The sequence below is a fragment of the Pteropus vampyrus genome, unplaced genomic scaffold, assembly GCF_000151845.1.
Source record: "Pteropus vampyrus isolate Shadow unplaced genomic scaffold, Pvam_2.0 Scaffold242, whole genome shotgun sequence".
In the NCBI taxonomy this organism is placed as follows: Eukaryota; Metazoa; Chordata; class Mammalia; order Chiroptera; family Pteropodidae; genus Pteropus; species Pteropus vampyrus.
In genome coordinates, this window is record NW_011889023.1 from 1416864 (window position 1) to 1430401 (window position 13538).

Here is a 13538-nt window from a genome sequence, read left to right on the forward strand (position 1 = left end):
GTAATGGAACAAAATTTAATCATCTGTCTTTTTGTTTGCTTCCGTAGAGAATAAAAACGAGCAAACTTTTTTTTATTTTTCAAGTAGAGGGATTTGACCTATATAATGTGTAAATTTCCTGACAACACCAAATATGTTATCTAGATGAAGGATTGGAATAGTTTCAGTTTAAACAAGGGAAATGCTGTACAAGATAATTTTATAATATGAAAACTGGAAATCACGTTTTGGTCAAGTTTCAAAAGGCTGAATTGCGGGAAGCTTTCAAAACAGGAACTTGTATAGTACCCATTTCTATAGTTATGAAAGCGTGTTCTTTTAAATGTAGTAGGTTTCAAAATGTTTGAGCATAGTAAATATTCAACAGATCACTCATCCCCATATGTCTATGTGCTTAATATGTATTAGCCAACTTTCCCTTTGTTCTCACCAGTTCCTATGCCCCCCAGGGGAGGTCTTTTGCCCTGTGCCCTCTGAAAGGCTGCCCAGCAGAGCAGATAGGAGCACTGCCTACCTCAGGAGCCAGAGTGCAGGAGTTCAATTCCTTATTCCAACTGTTACTTTTCTTGAGCAAATTATTTATGCTTTCTATGAAACCACTGCCTCATCTTTACAATGAAAATAATAGTATCTGCTATATTGTGTTAAGGGGATAAAAAGCGTGATTATTCACCACATGTGGAGAATTAAGGCCTGTCACATGACAGCTGTTAGTATATCTCTTTTTAAATGAAATTAAAAGAAAAGTGGAATACCAGGTACAACTGTGAGTATAGCTCATGAAAGACAGGAGGGAGGAAATCCCAGAAATTAGGAGCCTGCCAAATGGGAATAAACTAAACATTTAAAATCCTATCAGGTTCAAAGGGAATATAGTGATTTATAAAATCACACCAGCTGTGCTGTTCTAAGGGAAAGTATGATCTTATTTAATGCTTACAACAATCCTCAGAGATCAGTTCCATTTTACAGATGAGAAAATTGAAATGCGAAAGTTAAGCAATTCTCCCAAAGCTGTGCAGCCTAAGCCCACTGCACACCCACATAATCTGGTTCCAGAGCCCATGCTTAGAACCTGCCTAACTTTCCTGACTGTTAAGAACCACAGATGGAGTGAACATGGAGTTGTTTACCAAATTTTAGAGTTTTTGAGCTGGATATGACCAACTGATAAATGAGAAGAAACAAACAACTGTAAAGTGAATGAACTCGTGAAACTTCTTGCTTCCAAGTGTAAGGTTAAAAATACAAATTGGTTCAAAGAAATATAATCAGGAGAGAATCAAAGAAGATATAATAGAAATTAGAAACTAGAAGCCTGCCAAATGGTAATAAAGTACTTTTTCCATTTGTAGTCTCCTTTGGAATTTTCCTTTGGATCAGACTTAACAGTCTAAAGATTCCTATTAATGTGCTAACTAGTAACTACAATCAATATCTGAAAAGATGAGGAAGTATTTGCTTTTGTTGTTTGGAATGAAAGTCAAAGTAGGAATTTCTGTTCTCATAGAAGAGCGCTTTACTTCCCTTCAATGTATAACATGGTACTTTCTTAGATTATATGAAATTTTAAAAAATTTCCACACTGGATTAACTGAAAGTGAAAGCTGTAATAGCAAGCTAAAATAAGTTATGCAATTTAACATTAAATGTAATGGTCTGTGTCTGTAATTAAATTCAATATTGTAAAACCTCTGCGTGTAACTGGAATTGGGCAATGCATTTACAGTATTATCTAAAACATTTATATGAATATCCAATTTTATATTTTCATCGTAAAAGGAAAACAAGTTTAAAGAATTCAGATATAGACGTGTATATAGTAGAAAATGAAAGTTAATCCCCTCCTACATAGACATACCAGTATGTGTGAAAATACGCAAATTTACATTTATTGACTTAACGGGATTTTTGTTTTATTTTACGTTAGTACATGATAACTTCCTTAATTTTTTGAAAAGGTTATACTATATAAAGTTAACCATAGTGTAGTTAAGCCGTTAATGATAGGTATATTTTTCCAGTTTTTTAAAAAACAATACTGTAGAGCACGTATATGCCTGTACGTTTTTGTGCATTTGTTCCAACATATTTGTAGAAAGCGTTCTAGAAGTGTAATGCTGGATCAAAAGCTATGCATCAAAATGTTGAATGGTATTTTCAAATAGGTTTCCAGAAAGATCGTACCAGTTTGCAGTTTCACTGAGTGAGATTCTGCACTGTTATTAAAATCTTTTAAATCAATTCTAAACTTATAGGTGAAAAAAACCCATTTTTTAAATATAAATTTATTTGCTTATTAGTGACATATATATATATATTTATATTTTTATCAATTTGTATTTCTCCTAGAAATTGATTTTTCAAGCCCCTTTCTCATTTTTTAAAAAGTCAAGTGTTTCTCTTATAAGTTTCCACGTTTCGTTCCCCCTGGCATCATTCTAATTTCACTTTGGGCGTTACCAGCCAACAGCCATCACTTAGATCAGCTACTAGAATCTATAGTTGTTTTCAGTACAAAGCTACTGCAGTACATAAATGCATGAAGAGAGGTTTCTATTTCTGCATAGGGGTTTTCTCCTGCTTTTAAAGTTCTAGCCTAGGGGTTGTTAATCTTATCTAAAGAGCTGGTTAGTAAATATTTAGGTTTTGTGACCACGTAGTCTCCAACACAATTACTCAACCTTGGTGTTGTAGCAAAAAACCAGCCATTGGTAAAACCTGAATGAGTGTAGCTGTGTTGTAACAAAACCTTGTTAAGGACACTGAAACTTGAATTCCATATAACTTTAATGCAATATGAACTTTTACTCTTCTGATTCCCCCCACCAAACATTTGAAAATGTAAAAACAATTCTTAGATCACAGGCTGTACAAAAAACACATCATGGGCTAGATTTGTCTTGCAGGCTATAGATTGCCACACCTGCTTTGGACTGTTTCTATGGGCAACCACTGAAACTACCAATTACCAACATCCTTTGGACTTGTTAGCCACAAAGGCTTTGGACAATTCTACATTTTGTTTGTCTTGTTTCTGAACTTTTCAACTTTTGGACCACAGTCCACAAAATTTGGCTGTATTTTTTTTTTTTAAAGTTGTTGTGAAATGTGGGGTATATTATGTATATTAAAATTCCCAAAGCTGGAGATAGTGACATGTTCTATATATAATGAGTACCCCATAAATACTGATCTCTTAATCTGTCCTGAATGATGTTTGATATAGGAGTATGTACTGTCTAACGTCTTTGAATAAAGAATTCCCAACAAAGTGTGATTTAGAGTTTAATGTAAGTTTTTTCACATCTATAAACATAGATAATCTCATACACAACAGTTTTTTTTACAAAAGAACCATCATAACATTAGTATTTCTGGTTTGCTTTTTGTCTCTTTTGTGAAAATTGTCATGTCAGTGATGACATCTCATCAGGTTTAATCCAAAACGAAAGATTATTTAGGAAAGTCTTTTTCCGCTCTGCAGTCTCACAATGCCTCATGCGGTCCTGGCACTGTGATGTGGTCAGCTTTAATCCACTCTCTACCCTGGCTTGGATGGGTTGAGGATTGGACCTGCCCTTCATTTTTCTCATATGCAAAATAAGGTGGTCAGATATTTGAGCTTCATTTGCAACTCAAATATCCTGATATTCTTACACAACATGCACATTTATGCATATGACATTAGAGTGAACTGCATTAGTTTCCTGGCAGAAATGGCTACACTGTTGTTCCAATGATACCTAGAATACACATCTTTTTGGACACATGTCTCCATGTGCATCAACACTGACATCCAGTGCTCGCTTGTAGCAGTGCCAGAGAAGGAAAATGTGGCTGCTTGAGAATTGATAACCATTTAGAGAGTTAATGAGTTCAATTTTGTACTGAAATTCAGCACAGCAAAACTTGTGGGGTATTTGGATAAATTAACTGTTGAAGTTCAGTGAATTTCCTTATGCTACAACTCAACCTTTTAATTTCTTCTTGCATTTAGATATCAGTATCGATGCCCTCTGTTTGTGAATCACTTCTGAGGATCATAAATTATTGAGATAAATGATGTAAAATTTCAGGTGTGTTAAATATGTCGTTTATATTTAAAAATAATATGGATAATATGGCTTGTGTGGAATCAGTTTACATTTTAAGTCTGACCTATTTTTTTCATTTACATATGAACTAATTGATGTGAGATGTCACCTTCAGAAGAGACTTTGTCTAGTATTGTGTCAAAAGCAGTGTTGGCAACTATTCTTTCTTAAGAGAGTTTGACTTGTGAGGTAGGAGTATATAGGAGGTGAGTATCTAATATCTTTAAACAAAGAAATTCCAACAAAGTGTGATTTAGAGTTTAATGTAAATTTTTTGTTATACACACTAAAAATAAACAGCTAGTTCTAAACATTTTAATCACTTTCTTGTTAATAATTATGCTGTGCAACTGCATAATCACATTTAATTTTGGTTTTCTTACTAAGGGAAATGTTCATTAACCCAAGTAGCAGGTAGTTTCTAGCAGCTGGTTACTAAAGGTAAGTGTCAATGATAGTTATTGTATTTACTAAAGTTGTCAGAATATTAGTAAAACTGGTTTCTCTAGTGTTAAGGAAATAGTCTATTTTTTTTTTGTATTAGAAAGCCATAAAAATCACTCTTCTTATTCTAATAACTTTATTTTCTGTTTCTACTCTTTATTAGGAAAGCAGTTTTTAAACCTCTATCTTTTCAGTGAAAAAAATGTTTTAAATTCAGTTCAATCTGTTACTATTTCAATTAGTTTAAATTTTAGGTGTTTGTTAATAATTAAAAATTAGTAATTATTATTCTTTATGTGTCCCACCCACTTAAATTTTTACAATATCACAATAGGTCATCACTTGATTAGAGGACTAGGATGTATGTACATCTTAATAAGTATAATTTTGGGTCAGAAAATTTTATCAGATTTATCATCATTCCTTTGTTGCTTATAGAGTACTAGTTGATAGTCACATCGTGATTAATAATATATTTAAAGAATTACGGTAGATATTATGTGGTTACCCATCTTTCCAAAACTTTGCAATTCATGAATTCTGTGTAGCTTTGCATGTAGCATGGTGATTAGATGTAAGTTTGTTTTGCTACACAGCTACGTGTTACATTGTTTTTCTGCATTTTAAGATAACTTTTAATACTTGGAAAGTAAAAGAGAATTATTTTTGTAGTCTTCTATTGTTTCAAGAGTCATTCTTACTAACTCAGCTACTTCTTAGTATTAATATTTTTACACAGTGCTTTCCTTTTAGGAAGTTACAAATACTAATAGATTGAAATATTACCTCAGTTTGTTTACATTGGAGTCTCTTCACTTGGGTCACCATCATTCTGTCCTTTTTTCCTATTTTCGTGGGGTGGAGATGCTGCAGAATTGGGGCACTTCAGCATACTCATCAAGGAATTTTTGAAGGACTTGCAAAGGAAAAAATAGATGAATGGATCCAGGCATGCGTTTAAGGACGTTAACCAGAGAGTGCTCTCTTTCACATAAAACAGAGTATTCTCAGCAGAGCAGTCAAAGACATCCCGGGTTTGGCTCAGGGTGTAGGGAATTCGGGCAAAGTGGAAGGGAACAAAACAAATAAAAAATACAGCAATGATAATGAAAACTTTGACGTTCACCTTTTTCTTGGGGACTTTGCCTACACCCCTTGTTCTTACATATGACCTATACAGTTCTTTTGTAATGAGTGTATAACATACAATAACAATTAAAAAATTAATCCAAAAAATAACTTGACAGATATAATTGACTATTTCGTGCCAGACGAGGCCAAACTCTGATTTGAGGAAAGAGCATTTCTTCACATTCTTGTCTCTCGGCCTCCTGTTGGTCAGAATCATGTTAGGCAAAGAGAGTAAGAACATGAAAGCCCAGATGACAACAGAGAGAATCTTAGCCCCCAAGAGATTGTTAGGGTTGGATGTTTTAAATGGCCTGGTGGTCTTCTGGTAGCGATCAATAGTTATCAGTCCTAGGAATGAAATACTGATGTACATTGTAAAATAAAATGTGACAGAGGTCACTTGACACACAAAGGTTCTCAGTGGTCCCGTTCCCAATTTGGCATCACTGAGGATTTTGAATGGAAAAGTCAGAATCATGAGAAGATCGGAAATGACCGTGTTCTTAAGAAAAATAATGAAGTTGGATTTACTGCGGATTTGAAAGAAAATCCTCATTGCTAGGCTATTTGTGATGAGTCCAGTGAAAAACAGGACAGTGTAGAGGAGCGGGAAAAGGACCTGGGTGATTTTGTAGTCCCTGGTACATAGGCTGCCATTCCCAGCTGCAGAGGTAAGGTTGTCCATGGCTTGCCTTTCTTCTTTGCTACCTAGAGGAGGAGAGAGGGCGTGATTATTTTCAGTCCAGCATGACAGATTTCGCTCTTATCTCTGTGCGTAACTTTTTTGGACAGGCCTTCTTTAAAAATTAAGGGTTTTGATCCTTGTTGTGGCAGTTAGTAAGAACACGGAAAACTGAATCTCAAATTATTTCATTATGGCACATATTCTATCTCTAGCAAAGTAAAATGGTCTGAGAGGTATGGATACTTGGTATTTCTTATTCGTTGAATGCCTCTAATAGGATATTTTTTTATCTTGGGCAAAAGCGCACATATGTTTATATATTAGGACATGAAGAGAAATATTTGAGCTGTGCTCTGTTCATCTCTAGCTTTTAACTTTTCTATGCCTTTTAACTTTTTCTTTCTACTCACAGTCACTTTTTCTGCACTATCCTTATTCCTGGACTCCATTTATTCTAGTACCAGTTTAGGGTTTCAAGGAGAAATGACTGATAACTGCCTATTAGAATTTTTAAAAGTGAAAAGAAATTTGTATAAAATCACTCATAGTAAATTTATTAAACAAAATACCGAATCACAAAGAACATTTTCTTTTATAATTAGAGGATATTTCTGATATCCTCTGGATATTGCTGACATTCATCAAAAATCATCCTCATAGGGACTCTTCTTTAGCTCCAAATATTTTAGCCATATATATCTCATTTCCAGTTTTGTTCAGTATGTTTGAAGTTATTACGTATATTTTCTTGAATATTATTCAGTACAAATTTTAAAACAGTAAAAAAAAATAAGGATATGACCTCTGTATGTGGATCAGCTGGCATTCCTCAAAACAGCCAAGGCATACTTTCTAGGTTTATAAAGTATATAATGGTAGCTCAAATAAAATATCAAAACCATGTCCATGTCTGGTTCCATGGGTTATTATACCCCAGTAGGCAGCTATAAATAAAGAAAACTAAGACGTTACTTGACTGTATTATCTGGCATCCAGGTTTTAAAACCTAAAGTGAAATTTGTAATTTTGTTTCATCCAAGACAAATGGAATTGATTCTACATAAAATATTATTCTTAAATATAAGACACAGTAATGTTAAAAGTACAAATACCTACTTTTTAAAAAAAAACTTCCATGGAAAAGATTGAAATATAACACATAAAGATAGCACTAAATTCCCCCAAAACATCGATGGAGTTTTTTTCCATCCTTTAATTACTGAAAATAAAACAATTAAGATTCATGTCACAATTATGGCTTCTATTTTCAACACCTCCTCACCTGTTTAACTTAAAACAAACGAACAAGTAAAAACCAGTATTTAACCCATACAAGTAATTGATACAATATTTAATTGATACACTAATTTTAATCTTTCTTGTTATCGCTATTTGCTTTTAGTTGTGTATTCTCTGATGGTTTTGGAAATTCTACTTTGGGAATGATTATTTTGCATAGACCATAACTTATTTAACAAATGTTCTTGATACTGAAAATTTCAGCTCCCTCTATATTTAAATGTCATTTTACATTTAAGATAAAATAAATAAGACCGTTTGTAGTTTATTGTCATGCTCTGTATAAATTATTTTTTTCATAAAGAAGTTAATGTTTATCTCTAACACCCTTAATGCAGCTTATATTTTAATTTTTATTCCAAAGAAGTGCTTGCCTTTTAACATTTTCTTTCTATTCACAGTCACTTTTTCTGCACTATCCTTATTCCTGGACTTCATTTATTCTAGTACCAGTTAAGGGTTTCAAGGAGAAATGACTGATAACTGCCTATAAGAATTTTTAAAAGTGAAAAGAAATTTGTATAAAATCACTCATGGTAAATTTATTAAACAAAATACTGAATCACAAAGAACATTTTCTTTTATAATTAGAGGATATTTCTGATATCCTCTGGATATTGCTGACATTCATCAAAAATTGATATTGTTATTAAAAGTTTCCAATTTTAAGAAAGCTTGAAAAAACATACATGTACATCATATTTGTCAGACACTTCTAGATGTAAAGTTACCTGGTTACTCTGTTGGTTCTGAAGGGTTTGAATGAGTCCAGTAAGCGATGGTTATTCCAACCTGCAGAGCCGCATCTGGTGTTTTCCTTTTTAATGTCTTAGCTTAGTTGTTAAGACTCTTTATGATAATTTCCTGAGTTTTTATCAGTAAAATCTTGAGAGTTCTAGAGAGAAAGAGGGCGGGAGAGAGTAAGAGAGAACTTCACAATCAGAAGTTACCTTCAAAGGCTGTAGACTCAAAGCTATGCAGACGCTGGATTTCCGGTTGGCCACTTTTACAACTTCTGCTTTTATTTCCTTGGGAAATGTGGGGCAGGGTGGGCGAAAAGTCATTTTTTAAAAGGCAATTTAAAATCTTGCAGCTTTTTACTGAAAGAGTTGAGGCTTTACGAGTTATTTTATTTTCCATGCAAATGTTAAATCCAAGCCCTTCGAAGTCTGCTTCCTGGAAAAGGTTGCAAGCTTGCTTTCTCGGATGATTGTTTACCTGAAAACATATTGTCCTCAACACTGGGTGATATATTACAATTTAACGAGTAAATTACATTAACTCAGAATGTGTGCTTGTTAGGGATATTAAGTCTCTTGCTCTTTGCTTTTTTTCCTGGTTAATAATGTCATTATTTTAAATCTGTGTTTGATCAACTCTTTTGTAGGGGAAACAGTTTCCTCCCATTACAAATGATAAGATTCCAAAATTACATTAGAAAGAAAAACAGTTGTATCCATTGCCAGGCTTATTATATGAAGTATCTTTCATGCTTTTCTTGAATAGAACTTAACAAATAATTTTTTTTCCTTTTAACCTAGCTTTTGGTTTGGGGGGAAAAATATCAAATTAAGGGATCCTTGTATCACTATTACTGTGATATAAATATTATGAACCCGTGTGCGTGTGTGTGCGCACACACACACATACACACAATATTTTGAACTGTAATCTTCTGTTACCAGAAGAACCACTTGGGTAGATGCCTTCGCTGTGAACATATGTTTCAGTTATTTCTTTATTTTGTGTTTTGCATGTGCCTGTCTCTGCATTTGTTAATCTTCAAAAGTGATTCTCCAAGTGCGGAACCGCAGCTAGGCCTCACCTGGGAAATAGTGAGAAATGCATATTCTCAGGCACCAAACCTAGCCCCAATGAGTTGGAAATTCTGGAGTGTACCCCTCATCTGTATTTTAATGAGCCTCCTATGTGATACTCATGCACACTAAAGTTTAAGCACCCTTGATTTAAATTGAAGAGTTTTTTTGGAAATAAGAATTTGAAATCAAGCTATGAATTTGAGTCATTTCATTCAGAAATTTCAGTTACATAATGATTCTGCTCTGTTAGTCATTTAGAAGGTGTTAGTTTGCTATTAAATTCTTGAAAAAGTGGGTATTAAATTATTTTTATTTTAAAATATGATTGTTGCAGTAAACATTTTATTTGTTGATTTGGAGACACAAAACTGTGCTTTGACAGAACTTTTGTGCTACATACAATTCAGAATAATGATAGTCAAAGTTCGATTTCTTAGATTGTCATGAATTAACTTATGTTATAAAATCTACTACTCTTTGAAGTAGATGTTCATATTGTTTCTATTCTCTGAATGAGGGAAGCTAAGAAGCAGAGCAGTAAATTAATTAGAGACCCAACTCCAACCCATGCTGTCTGATTCCAGAACCTGCTGCATTCATTGTCACTGTGTACCTGAAAATCTTCCCCATCTCACTGTCTCCACAACCCCTACCTCACGCTGAGGCCCAGGAGTGAGAGGTGAATGCCATGAATGGAATGGCCACACCTCTTTCAAGAAAATAGGAGTCATACTCGCCTTTAAGGCAAATTGTAAATTCTAAAGGATGTTTATGAAGCCTTTCTAAGGTCTTCAGATGAAACAAGAGTTGTGAAAAAAAAATTATTACTGTTTTCAATAAATTAATGTGTTATACTAAAGAAACACTAATTCAGGACACTTAAATCATAGGCTGTATTGAGAATTTGTATTTCCAGATTCCTAGAGAACTTCAAATTGGGGTGAAGGTGTGGAAGGACAGGCTCCAGCTCTTTATCTAAACTAACTTTTTCTTTCCTTTAGTTTTAACTCACAACCACACCTGTCTGTGAACCTTCTCTGATAATATTTTCTCATTGGAGGATGACAGCCAATTACCCATTTAGACCACTTGTCCCTGAAAGTGACTAAAATTTTTTGAGAATGGTCTCAGGTTACAAAAGTATGTTATCCAAATAGAAGTAGAGCAAGTTGTACACTTTGAGCTCTCATAAGTAAACAACGCCACATGCAGTTTGTAATTGTATTACTATTGAGAACAGAACTAGCTTTGATTGATTTGGTTATTTACTCTGATTGAGATAACTTAGAAAAATAAACTTATACCCCAGATTATTTTACATGTAAGTGGTTTAATTGGTTTATTTATTTTGCCAAGTCTGCAAAAGGTTGTCTGCTCGTCTGAAAATATTTACTTCAAATGAGATTACTCTGAACCCAGAGGGCTCTTGAAATGGTAGGTCATGGTGGTCCCTGTGGAACCAGGTTGAGGCAGGAAGGTGCAGATAATTAAACCATTTGATTATCTTTTAGGCTATTTTAGTTCTAATATGGTTTCTAAATGTGGTCATTTTGACATAGTGAATGTTTTGATTGAACACATGCATTTTATGGCAGTGCTTGCTCATGTCATCCAGCTTGGCTTTACCTGTCAGTGTATAGAAATTTAGGTTAGATATAAGACAAATAAATCCCAAAGGGAAAAGAGTCTTGGGCATTAGGATATTTAGTGAAAGAGAATGCTAACTCTGTTGATCCAGCTGTTTGTTAACTCAACCTGTCTCGAGTGTTTTGCTTGAAATACTCAGTATGTATGGTTAAATCCCTTGACATCCATTATGCTCCTAGGACACACTGAGTTTTTTGCATAAAGGCCTCATTTTAGGCATACTGTGGACTATCAGCTATTGTAGAACAAAGATTTTTCTATGCAAATTAAATTAAAGGAATCTGCTATTTTCTTTAAAGTAAAATTTACTCTAATTCAGGTGGAGTTACTCACGAGAAGACGCTGCTAATTTCTTGTCACTTTAACACAGTCTCCCTATACATGTGTACACCCATTCTTCCACCCCAGTCCAAGGCTTATTACCAATGAAATATTTATTTGAAGTCATTTTATGCTAAACACAATAACATGGTGTATTGAAGAATTCAGCTAAAAAATGTTGGAGACTTCTTTTAAGAGTTCTTTATTTTAATGGATTAACTAAAATAAAATTTCATGTAAATAAATTCATTGTTTTTAAAAAAAGTTTTTTACTACTTCAAGATGAGGTAGGATGCTGTGTATAATTTACTTTATGATGTATACTAGGTTTTCATTTGAATATTTAAACATAAAATTAAAGAGTGTTGGGGAAGTATGAAATATTATATTTTGTTTTATCAGAAGGACAGTTGCATCTACTTCATCAATTTTTCATTGATGTGCTTGGAAGAAAAAGAAGCACATTCAGAGTGGGATTCTTATTTCCCTTTAAAAAGAACACTAACTTAGTAATTTTAAAATTCTGCGATTATTGGGTCACTGTAGAAATATCAGAAAATATGAATAAGTAGAGTACATAGCTCTAATAATCTCACCGCCATTATCACATCTTTGTGAACACACACATGTTTTGGCAACATTTCTAATCACTTATTTTAAAGAAATGAAGATGACTTAGAGCAGACTTCAATTCAGTTAACTTTAATTCTTCCTTCTAGCTCAAGAGACATGTTTTAATTTCTGTAGTATAGTAGGCCTTCCAGGGTTTTTGGACATGCATCCTCCTCGTTCCTTATCACTTTGTGATATATTATTTGGAGAAAGAAAGTAATTGATCTGGAGGATGAGATTTTCAGAACTCAGTTTACAGGAGAGATGAGCTGTTCAGCCCAAAGACAGAAGTGGGCTGGTATGAAAGGGATGGCTAGACTTCTGTGGATTCTCTAGTTGATTCTGCTGCCCAACAAATGTGTCCCTCTGGGAATATATAATAGAGTAATTCTTTGATACTGATCTCCAATCATTAACATTACTTAAAACTATGCAATATGAGGGTTTTTTCTACCTTTAGGACTATTTGGTCCATTTTCTTAGGTTGCGTTTATTCTCACATAGTATAAGTTGCTATTAGAAGACCTGTACATTTTCTACATATACCAAAAAACTAACAAACTAATTTTGTAGGCTTCCAAAAAACAGTTGCATTTAAAAGTCTTTGCTTTTCCGTTTGAAAACTAGTAACAGCTATCATGATTTTCCTAAAAATATGAGCCATCAGAAGCAAATATCGCATTCACATCCCATATAAGAGGTTGACCGATGGTTCTTTTCAGCTAACTGTATGCCACTCTTCCTTTTTAATTCTAAGCCTTCACTCTCAACATAGGATTTTACTTCTGTCCCAACTCCCTGAGCGTATTGGGGCCAATGAACTGTTACAAGCTTCTTCAAATTCCTCACTTCACCTGTAAATTTCCCTGAGTGTGTTTTCACCAATTTTTTTTTTTTTTTATCCCTGTGGTTAAGTAAAAAGGTGTGCCTGTCTTTCTTTCCAAGTTAATCCAGACAAGAAGCTGTTGTTTTCTATCTCCTTTATCAGTTACCTGCCTTTCAATCTGTTTTTTTTTTTAATGGAAACTCTATTTGATACAGATCTTCGAAACAAGAGTTTGCCATCGATCATCCTAATTCAACTTTCTTTTTCATCTCAAGTTATTGTTCTTCATGTCCAGCTACTAGTAAACGTGGGCTACTTTCTTTACCGTTTCACCATATAGTCTTACTTGAACTCCCCGTTTCCTGCTTCTGCCCCACCACTCTAGAGAAACTTCTCTTTTGAGGTTCACATGTGGTTTTTCAAATAAACAAGCCAGAGAGGCCATTATCTATTATGACTTTTTCACTGTATTTCCTATTGTTGATGGCTCTCATTGTTAAGTGTCCCCTCTCCAACTTCTGTGACTCTGACTTATCTGGTACTCTTATTAATTCTGGAGAGTACGTGTGCATCATTTGATGGCTTATTTATCCCCTTCACTATCTCAGCCCTCTTTGTCGTTTCCCCTTTCGAAGAGAACATGGGGGTTTTGCAGC

At 34.1% G+C, this 13538-nt stretch overlaps 2 protein-coding genes across 24 annotated transcripts in view; one reads left to right on the forward strand and one right to left on the reverse strand.

The window, feature by feature from the left end:
- Positions 1 to 13538, forward strand: part of MED12L (mediator complex subunit 12 like) — a 317720-nt gene that overhangs the window by 223562 nt on the left and 80620 nt on the right. The gene's annotated exons all lie outside the window — the stretch shown is intronic.
- On the reverse strand, positions 5221 to 8565 carry P2RY12 (purinergic receptor P2Y12). The gene is made up of 2 exons (XM_011374242.2): positions 8388 to 8565; positions 5221 to 6380 (listed from the first exon to the last, which is right to left on the reverse strand). Exon 2 carries the CDS (start codon positions 6355 to 6357, stop codon positions 5338 to 5340), a length of 1020 nt encoding a protein of 339 aa, XP_011372544.1. The 5' UTR covers positions 6358 to 6380; positions 8388 to 8565; the 3' UTR covers positions 5221 to 5337.

Coding starts and splice junctions, on each gene's coding strand:
- P2RY12 (XM_011374242.2), bottom strand. CDS start 6,357: ATGGACAACCTTACCTCTGCAGCTGGGAATGGCAGCCTATGTACCAGG.